General features: G+C 47.1%; 1 protein-coding gene across 2 annotated transcripts in view; it reads left to right on the top strand.

The window, feature by feature from the left end:
* LOC140912510 (NACHT, LRR and PYD domains-containing protein 12-like) overlaps window positions 1-15,513 on the top strand; it is a 181,199-nt gene that overhangs the window by 98,297 nt on the left and 67,389 nt on the right. For both annotated transcript variants that reach the window (XM_073346997.1, XM_073346998.1), the window contains exon 6: window positions 12,230-12,403. In XM_073346997.1, coding sequence (XP_073203098.1) covers window positions 12,230-12,403 — 174 coding nt within the window. The remainder of the gene's footprint in view (window positions 1-12,229; window positions 12,404-15,513) is intronic.

The raw sequence follows: 15,513 nt of genomic DNA, 5'->3' as shown, positions 1-15,513 counted from the left end.
CGAGGGCTGAAAGTGGACAGCAGCAGAGGGAGAGGTCTGCTGGCTCTCTGAGCTGGAGAGCTGCAACCAGAGAGGGCTGAAGGCTGGGGAATGATGGTGGGGTGAAACCACTGATAATCTCCAGATGAGACCTGGAACCATACCTGGGAAAGAAACAGGGCAAAGAATCAACCCAGCTAGAGGGGCTGGGATGAGGTGTGGTGAGAGACTCTAGACCTGTACTTGGTGTTTGACGGTTGGGACAAATGGATTGTTTGGACTGAGCTGGGGAGGTTCTGGTTTTTATGGTAGTAGGACCTGTGGTAATAAATCAACTTTGAGGAAAGGCTATTTACATACTCCAAGAGTTGTATTGAATTTGTTTCAGTATCCAAGAGGGAAACTGAGGTGTGGGACTGCTTGCAGGGCCAGTAGGAGGTGATCCTTATTAAACTGTAAACCAGGCTTATTGTCGTCTATACCTCCGCACAGTGTGAGTCTGTATACTGAGAAATGTAAGCACAGAGCCTGTAGTGTCCATCTCTGGGACCAGGCGTCCAGGCTACCACTGAAGATAAAGTATCCAAGCAAGGAATCTGCAATAAATATTGCAAACCCAGAATGAAAAATAAATAAATAAATGAAAAACTTTGTTTTAAAAAAATCACTGAGACCATCCCAGGCAGGAGGAGCAACGAAAAAGAAGAAATATGAATAGCTTCTGAAATAAAAATATGGATCATTGTTTGACTTGTATGAGAGGTTTTTTTCTTTGTTTTTGTTCAGTACATAAGCTGCACAACTAGTAAAAAATTTTCAAGTAGAGACAAAACTAAGATAAACTCCTAACCCAGTTGCAGAAGTAGGTGGCAGCAGGGCTGTAATGTAACTTCACACTTTTAAAAAAATGGCTCTTATATGGATTCTAAGACTTTAACTACGGGTGATGGCACTTGAAGCAACTCTCCTGTGAGAAACCAAGATCTTGGAAGTTAACATAAAGCTGCTGAGCTCTGGTGCAGGGTTGGGTTTATTTAGAATACAGGATACCTTTGGTGTTGACCAAACATGGTCAGTCATGTTTTGTGTCTGTAAAATACGGGTGTGGGTTGAACTTTGGATTCCTGGCCTTTAGGCAGAGAGGTGCAGTTTTTGCTCTATTATTTACTGGCAGCCTCTGGCCCGAAGGCTCTCCTCCAGAAGCTGGAGAGTGCCAGAGTTTAGGGGTGCTCCAGCTACACCCTATCCCTCTGGCCACTGTCCCTATGCTGGCATGTGGGGATAAGGGCATGGTGAAGGAAGCAGTATTGGGTAGAGGTGCCATCAGAGGCTTCTGTACAGAGAGAATTCTTCTGTGGCCATGGAAGAGCAGTTTAGGATTGCTGTGCACTGATGGTCCATCAAATATTATTTTCTTTCGCCTACTCACTTTTGACCTTCTAAGAAAACCTTCCATACAAGGTGAAGTGTAACAACTTCCCAACAAAAAGGCGTAATAAGATTTAAAGTTATAAATGCCTCTCAATGAACTTGAAATTCTGATGGGTCTGCCAACCAGCCTTCTTTCAGGATAAATAGGAGGACCAATTAAATATCCTTTTGTATAGTGACAGGAGAAACAATAGGAACCACCTCTTGAAACAATAGGCCACATGGAAAGGCAGATGAGAAGCTTAGCCATGCAGCCTGAGCACTTTTTCTGAAGTCTGGTTGCAAATTCAGGGGTAGGAGATCTGTTTGGTGGCAGCTGTGTCTATGTGTGTTACATCCAGCAGGGGATGTAAGCCATGAGAAGGTGATCAGAAGATGAGAGAAGCCATGGGGAGCTTGACCCTGAGAAGGAGTCCTGAGAGACAGAGATCCTTGAGCACTGCAGTGGCTGCAAAGGCAGGCTTGGGGATTTTTGAGCCCAGACATTTTTCTAAAATGTGTTTAAATGTTTCTTTTCTTTATGTCTGGCAGATAAATCATCAGGTTGTCAACATTTCAATCTCCTCTGAGCCCACTGTTATTCATAACCCATCTGTTGTGCCCTTTGAGAAAATAAACTCTTCCTCCTTTCCCTTCAATTAATCTTTAATCTGATAGGACATGTGTTTAGCCAGTATTATGGCTCGTCCTCTTTTTGTTTCTTTGGCTAAAGAAAAACAAATCTGAAGAAATAAATTACCTCTAATGCCCATAATATACCCCTCCACACCTTGAAAATCAGTCTCCTGAAACAGAATGTTCTGGAAGTAGGGCCTTTTTCGTTTTGTTTTTTTCTTTGATTTCTGCCCATTCCTTTGACATTCATGATGTTGTTTTAAAGGGCAGAACTATTGATAATAATAATAATTTAGTTTTCTGAAGATTTAAAAAAGTGTGTGTGTGTATGTGACATACCATTATGTCATCCGGACTTATGAGCAGCTGTATCACCCCTACCCTGCAACCTTTGGTGCCTTACAATGCCTTGCTGAAGTAGCTCTCACCTGGATCATTAGCAATCCACCTGCCAGCATGCAAGCCACACCCTGAGTGTCTCTGTGTAACTGCAGCCTGCCAGCCTCACCTCTTCTTCTCACCAGCCTGGGTTATATTTCAGAGTGACCCCAACACACTCCCAGTCTCAGATTTCCCCCCCAAAACGTATGTTCTATACTGCTCAGCCTTCTTTTGTAGAGTACAAATTATATACAGTCCGTCATTTCTTTCATAGAAATAAAATGCCAGTTTACTATTTCAAACACTACAATTTAAACACACTGGATTAGATAAAACAATAAAACCAGTTTATTAACTACAAAGAGATAGATTTTAACTGAGTACAAGTAACGAGGCTTAAATGTCAAAAATGGTTACAAGAAAAATAAAGATAAAATATTTACTAATGCCAGTTTAACAAGCGACATTAGATTGAAAGCAAAGATTCCCACCATATGCTTCAGCAGATTACTGACCAAATTCTTTGGTCAGAACCCCTCCACCATTCCAGTGCTGCTCCCTTTGTCTTTCAGGTGCCATGAATTCAGTGGGCAGAGAGAGAGAGGTGTATCCCTGGAGTGTCTGCCACTTCTTTTATAGTCCTTTTTATATCTCCCCTTAGAAAAGCATTTCCAGCTGGGATTCGGGAGACAAAAAGTCTATGGGGAAGGCTGTGCCCTGCTGCTTTTCCCTCACCTGTTTAACCCTCCTTTAATTCCCCTTCCTGCTTGATGACTGTTTCCTGAATAAAAATTCTGCAGAGCACACATTCCTTTGCTTGAGGCTGATCTGTTTGCCAACCTCAGTTTGGAACATGTGTTAGTAACACTGTACAGTGGAATCTTATAACTTCACACACAATATTGCCACACACAGTTTACCAGGACAATAATGACCAGCAAATCATGAGTTCTCAAATGATACCTCACAAGGCATATTTTGGACAAAGATTATTACAATAGTTTGCAAGATGTGGACACAGGTAACCTTGGCACAGTTTTGGGTGGTGGGAGGTTGTTTTTGTTTAGTTTTTTCCTTTTCTTTTCACTAAAGATTGCAATCCATCTAGTTCTTACCTCTCATTTATAATTGAGGATTGTCTGCATCTGATCATTTGAATTACCGGGGGAGGATTTACACAGAACCCCAGAGGTCCCCTCTGCTTTCCTCTCCCTTTTCTCCAGTCTTCTCCATCTCTGAGACCCCCTTATATGCTCCCCCTTCATATCCTTTATTTTCTCTATTTTTTGATACAGAACACAGCTACCACAGAGTTTTGCCCACTCCAATTAAACCAACTTCAGACTATTTGCTTTACAGTATTGAGATAGTTACTGTTCATCTGCTTGTTCTGGATGATTTCCAATAATTCCCTTCTGGTTAATCTTTAGATTACTGCTCAGGTGTCTGGGTTTTCATGTCCTGTTTCACTTCTGCCACTGCCAGTACATTCTCTGTGCCTTTCATCCAGACCTGGAAACTATTCTTGGTGACCAGGTCCGTGGCGGCCTCGTGGAGCCCCTGCTACACAACCCCCAGCTCCATGTGCAGGTGGCAGAGTCCTCCTCTGTGCACCAGAGGTTGGTTCTGGCAGAAGTCACCAGAGTCGGAGATCTCCTGGACTATGACCCGGGAGACTGGCTGGATCACCTGACGCTCGCTCGGCGCATGGGGATCTCCAGACCTCGTACTCCCTGGCACATACTTCAGGAAGTGAGGGCTGCTTTACCGCCCACTACTCGGGCCTACCTCGACCGGGTCCTACGAGAGGGCATGCCCCACCCACCCTCCACCCCAGGCCTTCCAGACCTTTTCATCGGGCCCCTGCCCCGTGGACCCAACTGGCCCCCACACCCCTTCTCTGTGAGCCGGCTGCACGACTTGCAGCCCGTTAGTTTCCAGACCGCGCCAAGGAAACATCTATACATGCTCATGCTCCACACCCTTCACTTTCTCAGCCTCACGTCCAGCCCTGACACAAAGTGGTGGGACCTATTGCCGCCTCTGTGTGGAGCCCTGGTGGGCCAGCCTATATTCCACCCTGGTCCCGTGGCCCTCCGGGGACATCAGCTGGCGGCTCCTTCATGGAGCCATGAGCACGGGCGTGTACTTGGCGAGGTTCAGTCCCCTCCGGGACACCTGCCCCTTTTGCGGCAGAAGGGAGACCCTGGCGCACGTGTACCTGGAGTGCGCCAGGTTGCAGCCCCTATTCTGTCTCCTCCTAGATATTTATTATGATTTTGGTTGCACTTTTCCCCTCACCTGTTCATCTATGCACTCCCTATCCATGGCCTAACAAAGTCACGGGACTTCCTTGTCAGCCTCCTCCTAGCCCTGGCCAAATTGGCCATCTATAAAACCAGGGAGAGGAAGTTGGCTGATGGGGTTTCCTGCGACTGTGGGGCCTATTTCTGTTCCTCAGTCCGTTCACGCAACCAGGCAGATTTCCTCTGAGCGGTGTCCGCTGGCTCCCTGGATGCCTTCGAGGAGCAGTGGGCACTGTCCGTGGTTCTCTGCTCGGTGTCCCCATCAGGTTCCCTTCGTTTAGCCCTGTGACCTCACTCCCATTCCTGTTATCTCATTAGTTGTCCCCCAAACTTATTTGGAATCCCGGACTTGTGGATCCTCCCCTTAGGCTGGGGGAGGTCATAGAATCATAGAATATCAGGGTTGGAAGGGACCTCAGGAGGTCATCTAGTCCAACCCCCTGCTCAAAGCAGGACCAATCCCCAATTTTGGCCCAGATCCTGAAATGGCCCCCTCAAGGATTGAACTCACAACCCTGGGTTTAGCAGGCCAATGCTCAAACCACTGAACTATCCCTCCCCCAAGAAGCCCGCTCACCTCCAGGATACCAACAGGATCTCTAGTATCTTTCATCTCTTCTTGTCTTATTCTCCTTTTCATGGTTTCGCCATTTGTTAGGATTTTTTTTCAGTAGTTTATTATTAGTTTCTACCTCTGTAATGTCTTTTTTTGTGTCTGAGATTAGGATCATGCTATTCCAAGCTATCAGAGTGTCATTTTTTTCCTTACTTCAAGTCTCTTATTGTATAACTCTGATTTTAAAAGTAAATCATAGTTTAATTAGGAATTTCCAGTTTGCTCAGAAACTTCATACATTCTACCTAGACGAGGACATAGCCATTTTGTGAAATCCTCTTTTCCTCTCCAGACTGGATTGCTCTATTTCACTGCATCTAAAATTGAATGTAAAAACAATGCCTATGTTCCCGATAATACAAGAACTGTCCACTCCTTCCATGGTTTATGTCACTATGACCACATCAAGTCAATGCTCTGCTCCCCAAAACTGGCTCCCTGTGAGCTCTTCTGTCACTTTAATGCCATGGTCTTAATCCTCTATGAAATTCCCAGGAGGAGCAAGCCCTGGGCCCAGAGAGACCTCCCAACCCATAGGTACAGACACAGAAGCAGCCTCAGCATGGATCAATGGACACTGATGTTATCAGACTGCCTGCTGCATAGGGTTGCCAACTTTCTGCTCGCTCAAACCCAAACATCCTTGCACTGCCTCTGCTCTGACTTTCCTCTAAAGCCCCTCCTCTGAAGCCCCACCCCGCACCTGTGGTCCCGCCCCTGCCCCTCCCCCTCTCCGAGGCCCCACCCCATGCTCACTCCATTCCCCCTCCCTCTATTGCTTGATCTCCCCACTCTCACTGGCTTATTTTCACCAGGCTGGCTCAGGGGGTTGGGGTGTGGGAGGGGGTGAGCACTCTGGCTGGGGGTGCAGGCTCTGGGCTGGGTCAGGGGATGAAGGGTTTGGGGTACAGGGGTGTGCACCGGACTGGGATTGAGGGTTTTGGAAGGTGGGAGGGGGATCAGGGCTGGGGCAGGAGGTTGGGGCCTGGGAGGGGGTCAGGGGTTCAGGCTCCGGGTGGAGCTTACATCAAGCAGCTTTTGGAAGCAGCGGCACATCCCCTTTCCACCTCCTACACGGAGACATGGCCAGGTGGCTCTCCACGCTGCCCATCCACAGGCACCGCGCCCCGCAGCTCTTATTGGCTGCAGTTCCCAGTCAACGGGAGTGGCGGGGCAGCGCTTGGGGCAGGTGTAGCGTGCAGAGCTCCATGGCATCACCTACATGTAGGAGCCAGAGTGGGAACATGCCAGCTGCTTCCCGGGAGCTGCGTGGCATGGAGACTAGTAGGGAGCCTGCCAGCCCCTCTGCATGGTGCCACCAACAGGACAGTTAATGGCCCAGTCTTCCGTCACCACCTGCTATTGATAGGTTGGCCAGGTCACCTTCTCAATCTATCAATAGCATGTGGTAATCGAAGTTCCCGCTAAGCCGTGCAGCAATGGCCTGGAGAAGAGAGTGGTAGGGGGTGCGCATGAAATGGGGAGGAGAGCAAGTTGGGGTGTGCAGGGCTATTGCAAGCTCCATGCTGTCGATGTAATGGCAAAAAGAGCAGCAATGTTACTGAGCTGCCTCAGTTCCTGTGAGCATGCTCAGTGCAACCTAAATAGGAAATTCTGCCAAGGAGCTGTTTGCGTCACCTCCCCCGGACCTCTGTGCCGCCGGCCGGGAGAGAGGGGCCCCTTACCCTGGAGCTCTGTGTTGCCAGTGGGGAGAGGGCTGGGGGAGTCCTCTAGCCCCGGCCCCAGGGCAGCACGCTTGACGGACACTGGTTTGTTGTGACAAGTTGCTCATAATGAAAGCAAGGCTGCTGGCAGTGGATTTGTTTTTCGTGTTTTAAACACATCTAGAGAGTCTTATGAGCTGTGAAAACAGATCTAGAAAAGAAGTCAACACTATGGGCCTCTGAACCAGACTGACTGCTTCCCCTTAGCACTCTTCATTACCTTCATTTTAACTTCTTTGATATATTGCAATATTTCCAGCCTCTAGGAAATCTTAAGGGTATGAGATCCAGCTCCCAGTGCTCTCTATTGTTTCTAAATCACAGAAGGGGAAGTTAAAAAAGGTGAGAAGAGATGGAGCAGAGAAATTGGGTAGTGAAGCTTGCAGCCATTGGGATATCTTTCCATCTGCCAGTGGGTAAGAATGGCACATACTACATTGCCTTTTATCCAAGTTCTGATTTTAAATACCACTAAGGAGCTTGAATCAATTTGCCAATAGCCTTGTATTAATTTGCCCATGGCCCTGTATTAATTTGTCAGTGTCAAGGACGATCCCTGTATCTGGTCAAGAGTGTGGGCCTTTATTTTTTCCCATTCTGCAAATGTCAAGAAGCTTCCAACCTTTCCTTTCATTTGCAGACCTTACCACAATTCTGGACGTCTTTGTCACCTTGGTACTGAATTACTGCAGTGTGCACTGTTTGGGATCATACAAGACAATTCAGAAACTTCAGCTAGGGTAGACTGTAGATGCCTATTTATAAAGTGGTACATTGACACATTTGTGCTGTATTGTCTGCACTGGTTTCCTACTGATTTTATGCAAAACGTAGAGGTCCCTTTTTCATCTATAAAACCTTAAATGGAATGGGTGATGGATGCCTGAGAAACCACATCTCTTCTTATGCAATATGACAGCAGATGTAATCAGCTGAAGAGCTGACCTAACCCAACCCTCTGCCCAGCCCTGAGCCCCCTCCCACACTCCAAACCCCTCTGCCCCACCCCATTAATTTTGTTCTGTGCACCAACATGGAAGTGTAAGATTCATTCTGCACATGAGTGGGGAAAATTAGAGGGAACACTAGTGGTGACAACAGTTGTTTGTGGGTGTTCTAAGTGCTCTTACTCTCCTTCGTTAGCCTACAAATTTAAGGATCAGAGTTGTAAGTGGAGGTTTAGATTTCCTCTACTGTATCTAGGATTCCTCTTTTCCCAAGGGGCAGAATTCTGAGAAGTAGGGGGTCATGTTATCCCTGATGGCCACAGAGCTGAAGAGGTAATAACAAAAACATTTTATAAATAGGGGTTAGGAGTCTTCTTGTCTTCATATCTTCATAAAAATTGCAGACAGAAAAACCGTTCTCAAATCAGTCCAGTCTACAAATGACGACTTTTTTCCATTTCATGGGTACAAGCTCATATTGTTGTATGATTACAGACTTTTGCTTTAACGTAAGGAAAAAAAGTATGGGAAAATGCATACACCTGAGTCTAAGTATTTCCTGAACTTTCAAAGACAGTACAATTTTCAGTACATAGTTGCATTATCACTCACATTTAGAAGATTTCTGCCACTTCTGGTGAAGATTAATCATTGTTTTTTATGAGTTGTGGCCCTTTTTACAAGCCATCCTAGTACATAATTTCAGATGAAAACAATGAATGTTCTTGTAACTTTGATAGAATACAATTTTGCCCTTGAAATTGGTGGGGAGGGATAGCTCAGTGGTTTGAGCATTGGTCTGCTAACCCCAGGGTTGTGAGTTCAATCCTTGAGGGGGGCCATTCTGGATCTGGGCCAAAAATTGGGGATTGGTTCTGCTTTGAGCAGGGGGTTGGACTAGATGACCTCCTGAGGTCACTTCCAACCCTGATATTCTGATTCTATGAAATGTTTAGCAAATTTGTAAAATACTGGAAATGGCACATGACATTTCAAAAAGATCTGAGCCAGTCCAACCTTCCTCCGCATGCATGAGAGTTCCCTCACTTCTAGGGAACCCATTTTGAATTTTTGTTTCCCCTTCCAACAACTCTTGGGCCAAAAGAAATCTGATGAGGTTCAATAAGGATAAGTGCAGGGTCCTGCACTTAGGATGGAAGAATCCAATGCACCGCTACAGACTAGGGACCGAATGGCTAGGCAGCAGTTCTGCGGAAAAGGACCTAGGGGTGACAGTGGACGAGAAGCTGGATATGAGTCAGCAGTGTGCCCTTGTTGCCAAGAAGGCCAATGGCATTTTGGGATGTATAAGTAGGGGCATAGCGAGCAGATCGAGGGACGTGATCGTTCCCCTCTATTCGACATTGGTGAGGCCTCATCTGGAGTACTGTGTCCAGTTTTGGGCCCCACACTACAAGAAGGATGTGGATAAATTGGAGAGAGTCCAGCGAAGGGCAACAAAAATGATTAGGGGTCTAGAACACATGACTTATGAGGAGAGGCTGAGGGAGCTGGGATTGTTTAGCCTGCAGAAGAGAAGAATGAGGGGGGATTTGATAGCTGCTTTCAACTACCTGAAAGGGGGTTCCAAAGAGGATGGCTCTAGACTGTTCTCAATGGTAGCAGATGACAGAACGAGGAGTAATGGTCTCAAGTTGCAGTGGGGGAGGTTTAGATTAGATATTAGGAAAAACTTTTTCACTAAGAGGGTGGTGAAACACTGGAATGCGTTACCTAGGGAGGTGGTAGAATCTCCTTCCTTAGAGGTTTTTAAGGTCAGGCTTGACAAAGCCCTGGCTGGGATGATTTAACTGGGAATTGGTCCTGCTTCGAGCAGGGGGTTGGACTAGATGACCTTCTGGGGTCCCTTCCAACCCTGATATTCTATGATTCTATGATTCTTCAAATGTTTGCTTGGGTCTGGTCTGGTCAGTAGTTAGATCTTTTTGAATTCTTCCAACACACTTTAGCAAATCACAATAGGTATCACGGTGAGAAGCCTCACCATTTGCTCAGGCCCTAATGCTCAATACCTGATTGGTAAGTAGCTCTTCCTTAAGAGCCTCAACCATGAGAAAAAAAGGGGGAAAAGAGGTCATGTTGGTTAAAAAAATATGGGGGCCCTTCTGAAACTGAGAAACACGAGAGACTAAGAAAGGATGGTCGTGTAATTAAATTGCTGGATCAAATCTCAGACTCTCTGTGTGACCTTGGGCAAGTCATTCAATCTCTTATGGGTCTTAATTCTCCATTTGAGACAGGGCAGGGACTGTCTGTGTGTACTGTTGTGCCTTCTTCTAGCACCAGTGTCCTGCTCTGACACCAGCATTACCTTCTGCCAAGTGGTGGCAGGTGTCCATCACCTTGCAGATCAGAGGAGAAATCAGTGACAGGGAGTGCAGGTAAACTCTAAGTGAAACTTGAGATATTTACATTTATTCACCTCTTTTGGAATGGGAGGGTCACACAGTAGAAGTTCCTCTTCCAGAGATCTGAGCCCAGCACCAAATTCCCAAAGAGAAACTCTGCCTCCAGAATGGACTCTAATCAGCACCCAGGGCAAAGAATAAACTCTTCTACTGTTGGCACAGCTACCTCCTTCTCAAAGCTTACCCCCAACACCACTCCTCATATGGGGGGTGTCTTTCCTTTTTTATCCCAATTGGGTCCTTCTTTCCCTTCATGTGTTGTTTAACCACTTTGGGGTCTTTTGCTCCTCAATTTCTCATTTGTCTTCCCTCCTTTCTTACCTTTAAATCTTTACATCTTGTGGAGCTCTTCTCTGTTGCTTCATCAAGAAAACCCTGTCCTCACCTCTCTCCACTAGCACTTATCTCCGTAGTTTCCCACATACACCAATGAGTTTTTTTCTTTCATTGTTGAACACAAACTTAGAGTCTCTCATCGCATTGGGGGTGCCTCTCTTTCTGCCTCCAAAATATCTCTGGGGCTCTACCAACCCTGACTGAAGATGGGGGCCCCCCAGGGAGTGGGGGCTTCTCTCCCTCATACAAATTTAGGGCTCTTTTTCTCTCTCAAAGATTAGGACTCCCCCTCCCTATTTGGCGGAGCGATCATATTTTCAAGGCAACTGTAGTCATGGAGGAAGTTGTGCAGGTGACAGTTGCAGTGGGTGGGGTGTCTCTACATGTGTGCAAGATTTGGCAGCTGTCGGGAGTGCAGAGGGTTCCCTGTGAGCCCTGGAGGGAGGGTGGATGGCGGAGTGGTAGAATATGACAGCCATACTGGGGGCTGGTCATTGAGATGCACATGGTCATAGCCAGGCTGCTGCCATAGTTCCACACTCTGCTGGGTGGCAGCTCCCCCAGGAGCCCAGACTCTGCAGGAAGGGATGCAGAAACCAGAAAAAAAATTCAGTTGCAATAACCCCATCAGTGTTACTGGAACAGGCCCTACCAACATGGTCACATGGTCACCCTCTTCTCAAGGGCTTTTCTTCCCCAAACTTTGGGGATCCCCCTAGTTCTCCTCTTTGTCTTCCAATCCCCCCCAGCCTTTGATCCCTGGTCTCAGTGGAAGGTGGGTGTGATGCTGCCAGTGCTGGGCCTAATGATCAGAGCTGGGAGCTGACAGGCTGGGGGCAGAGACAGAGACAGGGGACGTCTGTGTCCTGTAGGGGACCAGCCAAGCTAGTGCCAGGTTCATGGAGGGTCAGGATCTCCCAGCTCCTCCTGCTCTGAGCTTGGCCCAGGTGCCTGGGGAGGGGGCTCCCCCTACAGCCTCCCTGTAGCAATAGGACTGCTCTGATTGGGTTGCACCATTCTGGGTCTGATCAGTGCCAAGTCCAATCTGATTGGTTGAGAGCTGGGTAGGTGGGACTTAGGGTGGCCAGACGGCTGCCCCTTAAATTCTGGTTGGTCAGTGGAAAAGGTGAGGGGCGGTGCTTAGTGAGGAAGTCTCACCCAGAACCCTAATCTTTATTGGTCAATGGCAGAGGTTTAAGGATTGAGGTTTCTGGTCCATTCACAGTCCTGATTGGTCAAGAGTCAAGTTTAAGGGGTGGGGCTCAGGCAGGAAGTCCCACCCAACACTGGTTCCTCATTGCAATAGGGTGGGGGTTCGGACAGGCGCTGGAGCAGAGATTTTAGTTCATTCTGCGCATGGATTGGTCAGGGAGAGGGGCTGGTGGGCGGGGCCGCCTGTCAGAACAGCTGTGACGAGCCCCCTTCACACTGTGATCCCCCTTCTCTGTGTTTCTCTCTCCTGCAGAATGTGGAGCTGCGGTGTCACAGACGCTGGCTGCGGGGATCTCGCCGTTGTTTTCAGAACCAGCCAGAGCCTGACAGAGCTGAACCTGGGTGCTCATTATTCTCTGGGAGATGTCGGAGTGCGGCTGCTGTGTGAGGGACTGAAACACCCGAACTGCAAACTGCAGATTCTGCGGTAAGTAACGTTTGGCCTCCTCTGCGTATTTACAGGTGTCCTCTGTGTAACGTGCTTGACACAGTGAGAGATGGTGGGGATGAAATTTTTTTTTTCTCTCTGCTGCACTCTGATGATTCTTGGGGACTGAGAGTCACCTCGTTTCTCCCCTGCCTACAGCTAGAGGAAGTCTGACTAGTAGTAGCTGGGTGTCAGCTCCCTGGCATCAGCAGCGTTTCAGGTGATCCCCTGCCTGCTGTGATGTTCCTTTTCATCTCCAAGTGGTTTTGATAATTTCCCATGGTCTTTGATGCTTTTCCATTGAATGTTCTGGGATGTGGCAAGGGTAGACAACACAGGGTTCTGTAGATACGTTACATGTTATACTTGTCGAATAAATAGCCTATAAGACGTCTTTGGTGTATTGAGTTTGTCAAGTCTGAAGTGAGAGCTGTTTGCAAAGAACAGCTTTTCTCTTATTCTTTATCTTTCCTTTTATTACACCATCTCCATCTCATGCTGACCCTGGTGTTGTTCCTGGCAAGGGCTTTAGCAATGAGGTGATCTTGCATTTTGCTCTGACCATGGCCAGGCCAGGGCTCAGTCTGATGCCCTCTCAGAAGGCCTTCTACAGCCGAGTTCTAGCTGTTGAGAACACTCTGCTCCAATGCCCTGGAGTGTGAACCTGGGCATCTCCAGGGGGACTGTTCCTGTGAGGCTCTGCTACAGGCTGTTGGCGTTGGCAACAACAGCACTACTCCATACCATGCCTGTAACACTGCCCAGCCACAGACAAACGTGCGCACAGCCGTGCACAGGGATCCCATCACCTCTGGTGCTTAACCTGCTCAGAGGAAATTCAGTCACATATTTTTACCACCACGTCCCTCTGCTCTGTTCTAGCAGAAGCACTGGCAAAGCAGCTGCAGTCGTGCAATGAGTCTTCTCCCAGTGCAGTTCCACATTGCCCCTGCCCATCCTTCCACGAGCCCTTTGATAACTCAGAATCTCTGGGCTCAACACAGGGGACTTTAATGGAAATGTAACAGCCTGTGATGTGCAGGAGGCCAGACTAGGTGAGCTAATGGTCTCTTGTGGCCTTAAACTCTATGAAGCTCATTCTGTCACCTGCCAAGCCGCTCACTGGAGTTAATTACAAAAATTCATAATTTTAATTAAAAAACGGATGACGTATTAAGCAAAATATTCCGAAGAGAATTGTTTCTGTTTTTCAGCAAGCTGTGCCACTCATATGCCAGCCCAACAGCAGCTGAGGGGAGACTCAGTGGTCTCTGCTAGGCCTGGCCTCAAACACCCACCTCTGTGATTTACAAAGACACAATGATTGAAAAATACAATGTTATAACGTTCAAACTTTAAACATGTCTCAACTTAAATAACATTGTTTGGTGCATTGGGAATTCTTGTGCAAAAACATAAAATGCTACACCATGGCCGTGCTGAGTAACCCCTGATTTATGTGCATAAACACAGACACCCCACAATGCATAATCACTGCCTGCTGACAGCATTCACAACAATTTCCACTCTCCTGAGATGTGCTAAAGAGAAAACAGAACAGGGTAATTAGTTAACAAATTAACATCCGGATGAAACCTACCCTCTGGACTCCCCCACCCCAACTAAATCCTCTTTTCCATGGTTGTCCATCACCCATTGATTGCTCCCATCCTTTCAGCCCCAAGGGACTCCACTATAGCAGGTGGGGAAGAACTCTGGTGAGCATACTCTGGGCTGTGTGGAGGACCCCCAAGGATATTCTTCCTTTGGGCCCAGAGCACTCATATCGCTAGCTCCTATAGGAAAACAGGATAGAGAGGAACTGAGTTTAGCTACTAAACAAACAAAACATTTGAAAAAATAACAAAATTTAAACAAACAAGTAAACTCTGTCTAAAAACCTAACAAACATGAATGAAGAAATAAATTTAAAGAAAAAAAATCCAGCTCCTCACCACCCTGAGCACCCAAAGCTGCTGGTGCTGTTCATGATCCACTCTGGGCCTTCAGGCTCAGCACCTGTGTTGGGGTGGGGGGAGAGGCAGTAGGAGCTGCTGACCCTCTGTCATGGCATCTGCAAGTGCAGGGTGTTGCTTCTCACAACACATATGCAGAGCCTTGTGTAGGACCAAACTATTTAAAGGAGGCAATGCAGCAAACTGAAAAGAGCGACTATGTGCAGACAGACACTATAAGTCGTAGACATTATGCACCTGCTCTAGGAAGCAGTGCAAGGAAATGCAGGGTTGGTGCAACAACCCCCGGGCCCTGTAGCATTTAGAGAGTTCACTCGCAGTGAACATAGTTCATTGTATGCAGCCAAGATAAAATGGCTAGTGTGGATGCACTGCATCATTGCAGCTTCCAGTTCAGTCACACTGATGCAAGCTGGAATGTGGAGTTCTCTAGCGTACACGTTAGATCATACCCTATCCAGGGCCTTTGCAATTAGTACGAGGACTTTGAATTCAGTCTGGCAGGGAATGGGAAACCAACTGAGTTTGTGGAGCATCAGAGAGAGGCGCTTGCATGAGTCATTGTTGCTTAAAGAAGGAACGGCTACCATCTGAATGTAGTACTTATCTCCCCCACAGGCATAGTGACTTGTGTCAGTCTAACAATATTCACTGAGGTCTAGCCAATTGCTTCGCAACACTTGTGGTTCAATATTAAATGTATTTAAGAGACCAAATAACCCAGCTTAGCTTAATTTATTAATAAGGGACAAAGCAGACAATATGAAAAGGAGGCATACATACACTCCTTCTGGGAAGCAATTAATGTTACAGCATGTTCACCTCATACACAAGTTGTGCTTCAAAAATATGCACCCAAGATAGCACAGCATGGTTATTGACAAGTTAGAAAGCATTGAATATGTCACCCAGGACTAGAATTCACCAACGGGTGATCTAGAGGTACGACCTGTGACAGAGTTTGAATAGGAATCACCAGTTTGCTCAGAAACTTCACACTTTCTGCCAAGACAAGAACTTAGCCAAATAGTTCAATCGACTTCTCCGCTCCAGACCGGATCACTGTAATTCACTGCACCTAACACTCAGTCTAACACTGCATATGTTCCAGCTGATAGAAGAGAACTCTCCACC

This window comes from Lepidochelys kempii, chromosome 6 (genome assembly GCF_965140265.1).
Source record: "Lepidochelys kempii isolate rLepKem1 chromosome 6, rLepKem1.hap2, whole genome shotgun sequence".
In the NCBI taxonomy this organism is placed as follows: domain Eukaryota; kingdom Metazoa; phylum Chordata; order Testudines; family Cheloniidae; genus Lepidochelys; species Lepidochelys kempii.
The sequence above is the reverse complement of the archived record's forward strand: the minus strand, read 5'-3'. Positions and strand labels throughout refer to the sequence as shown.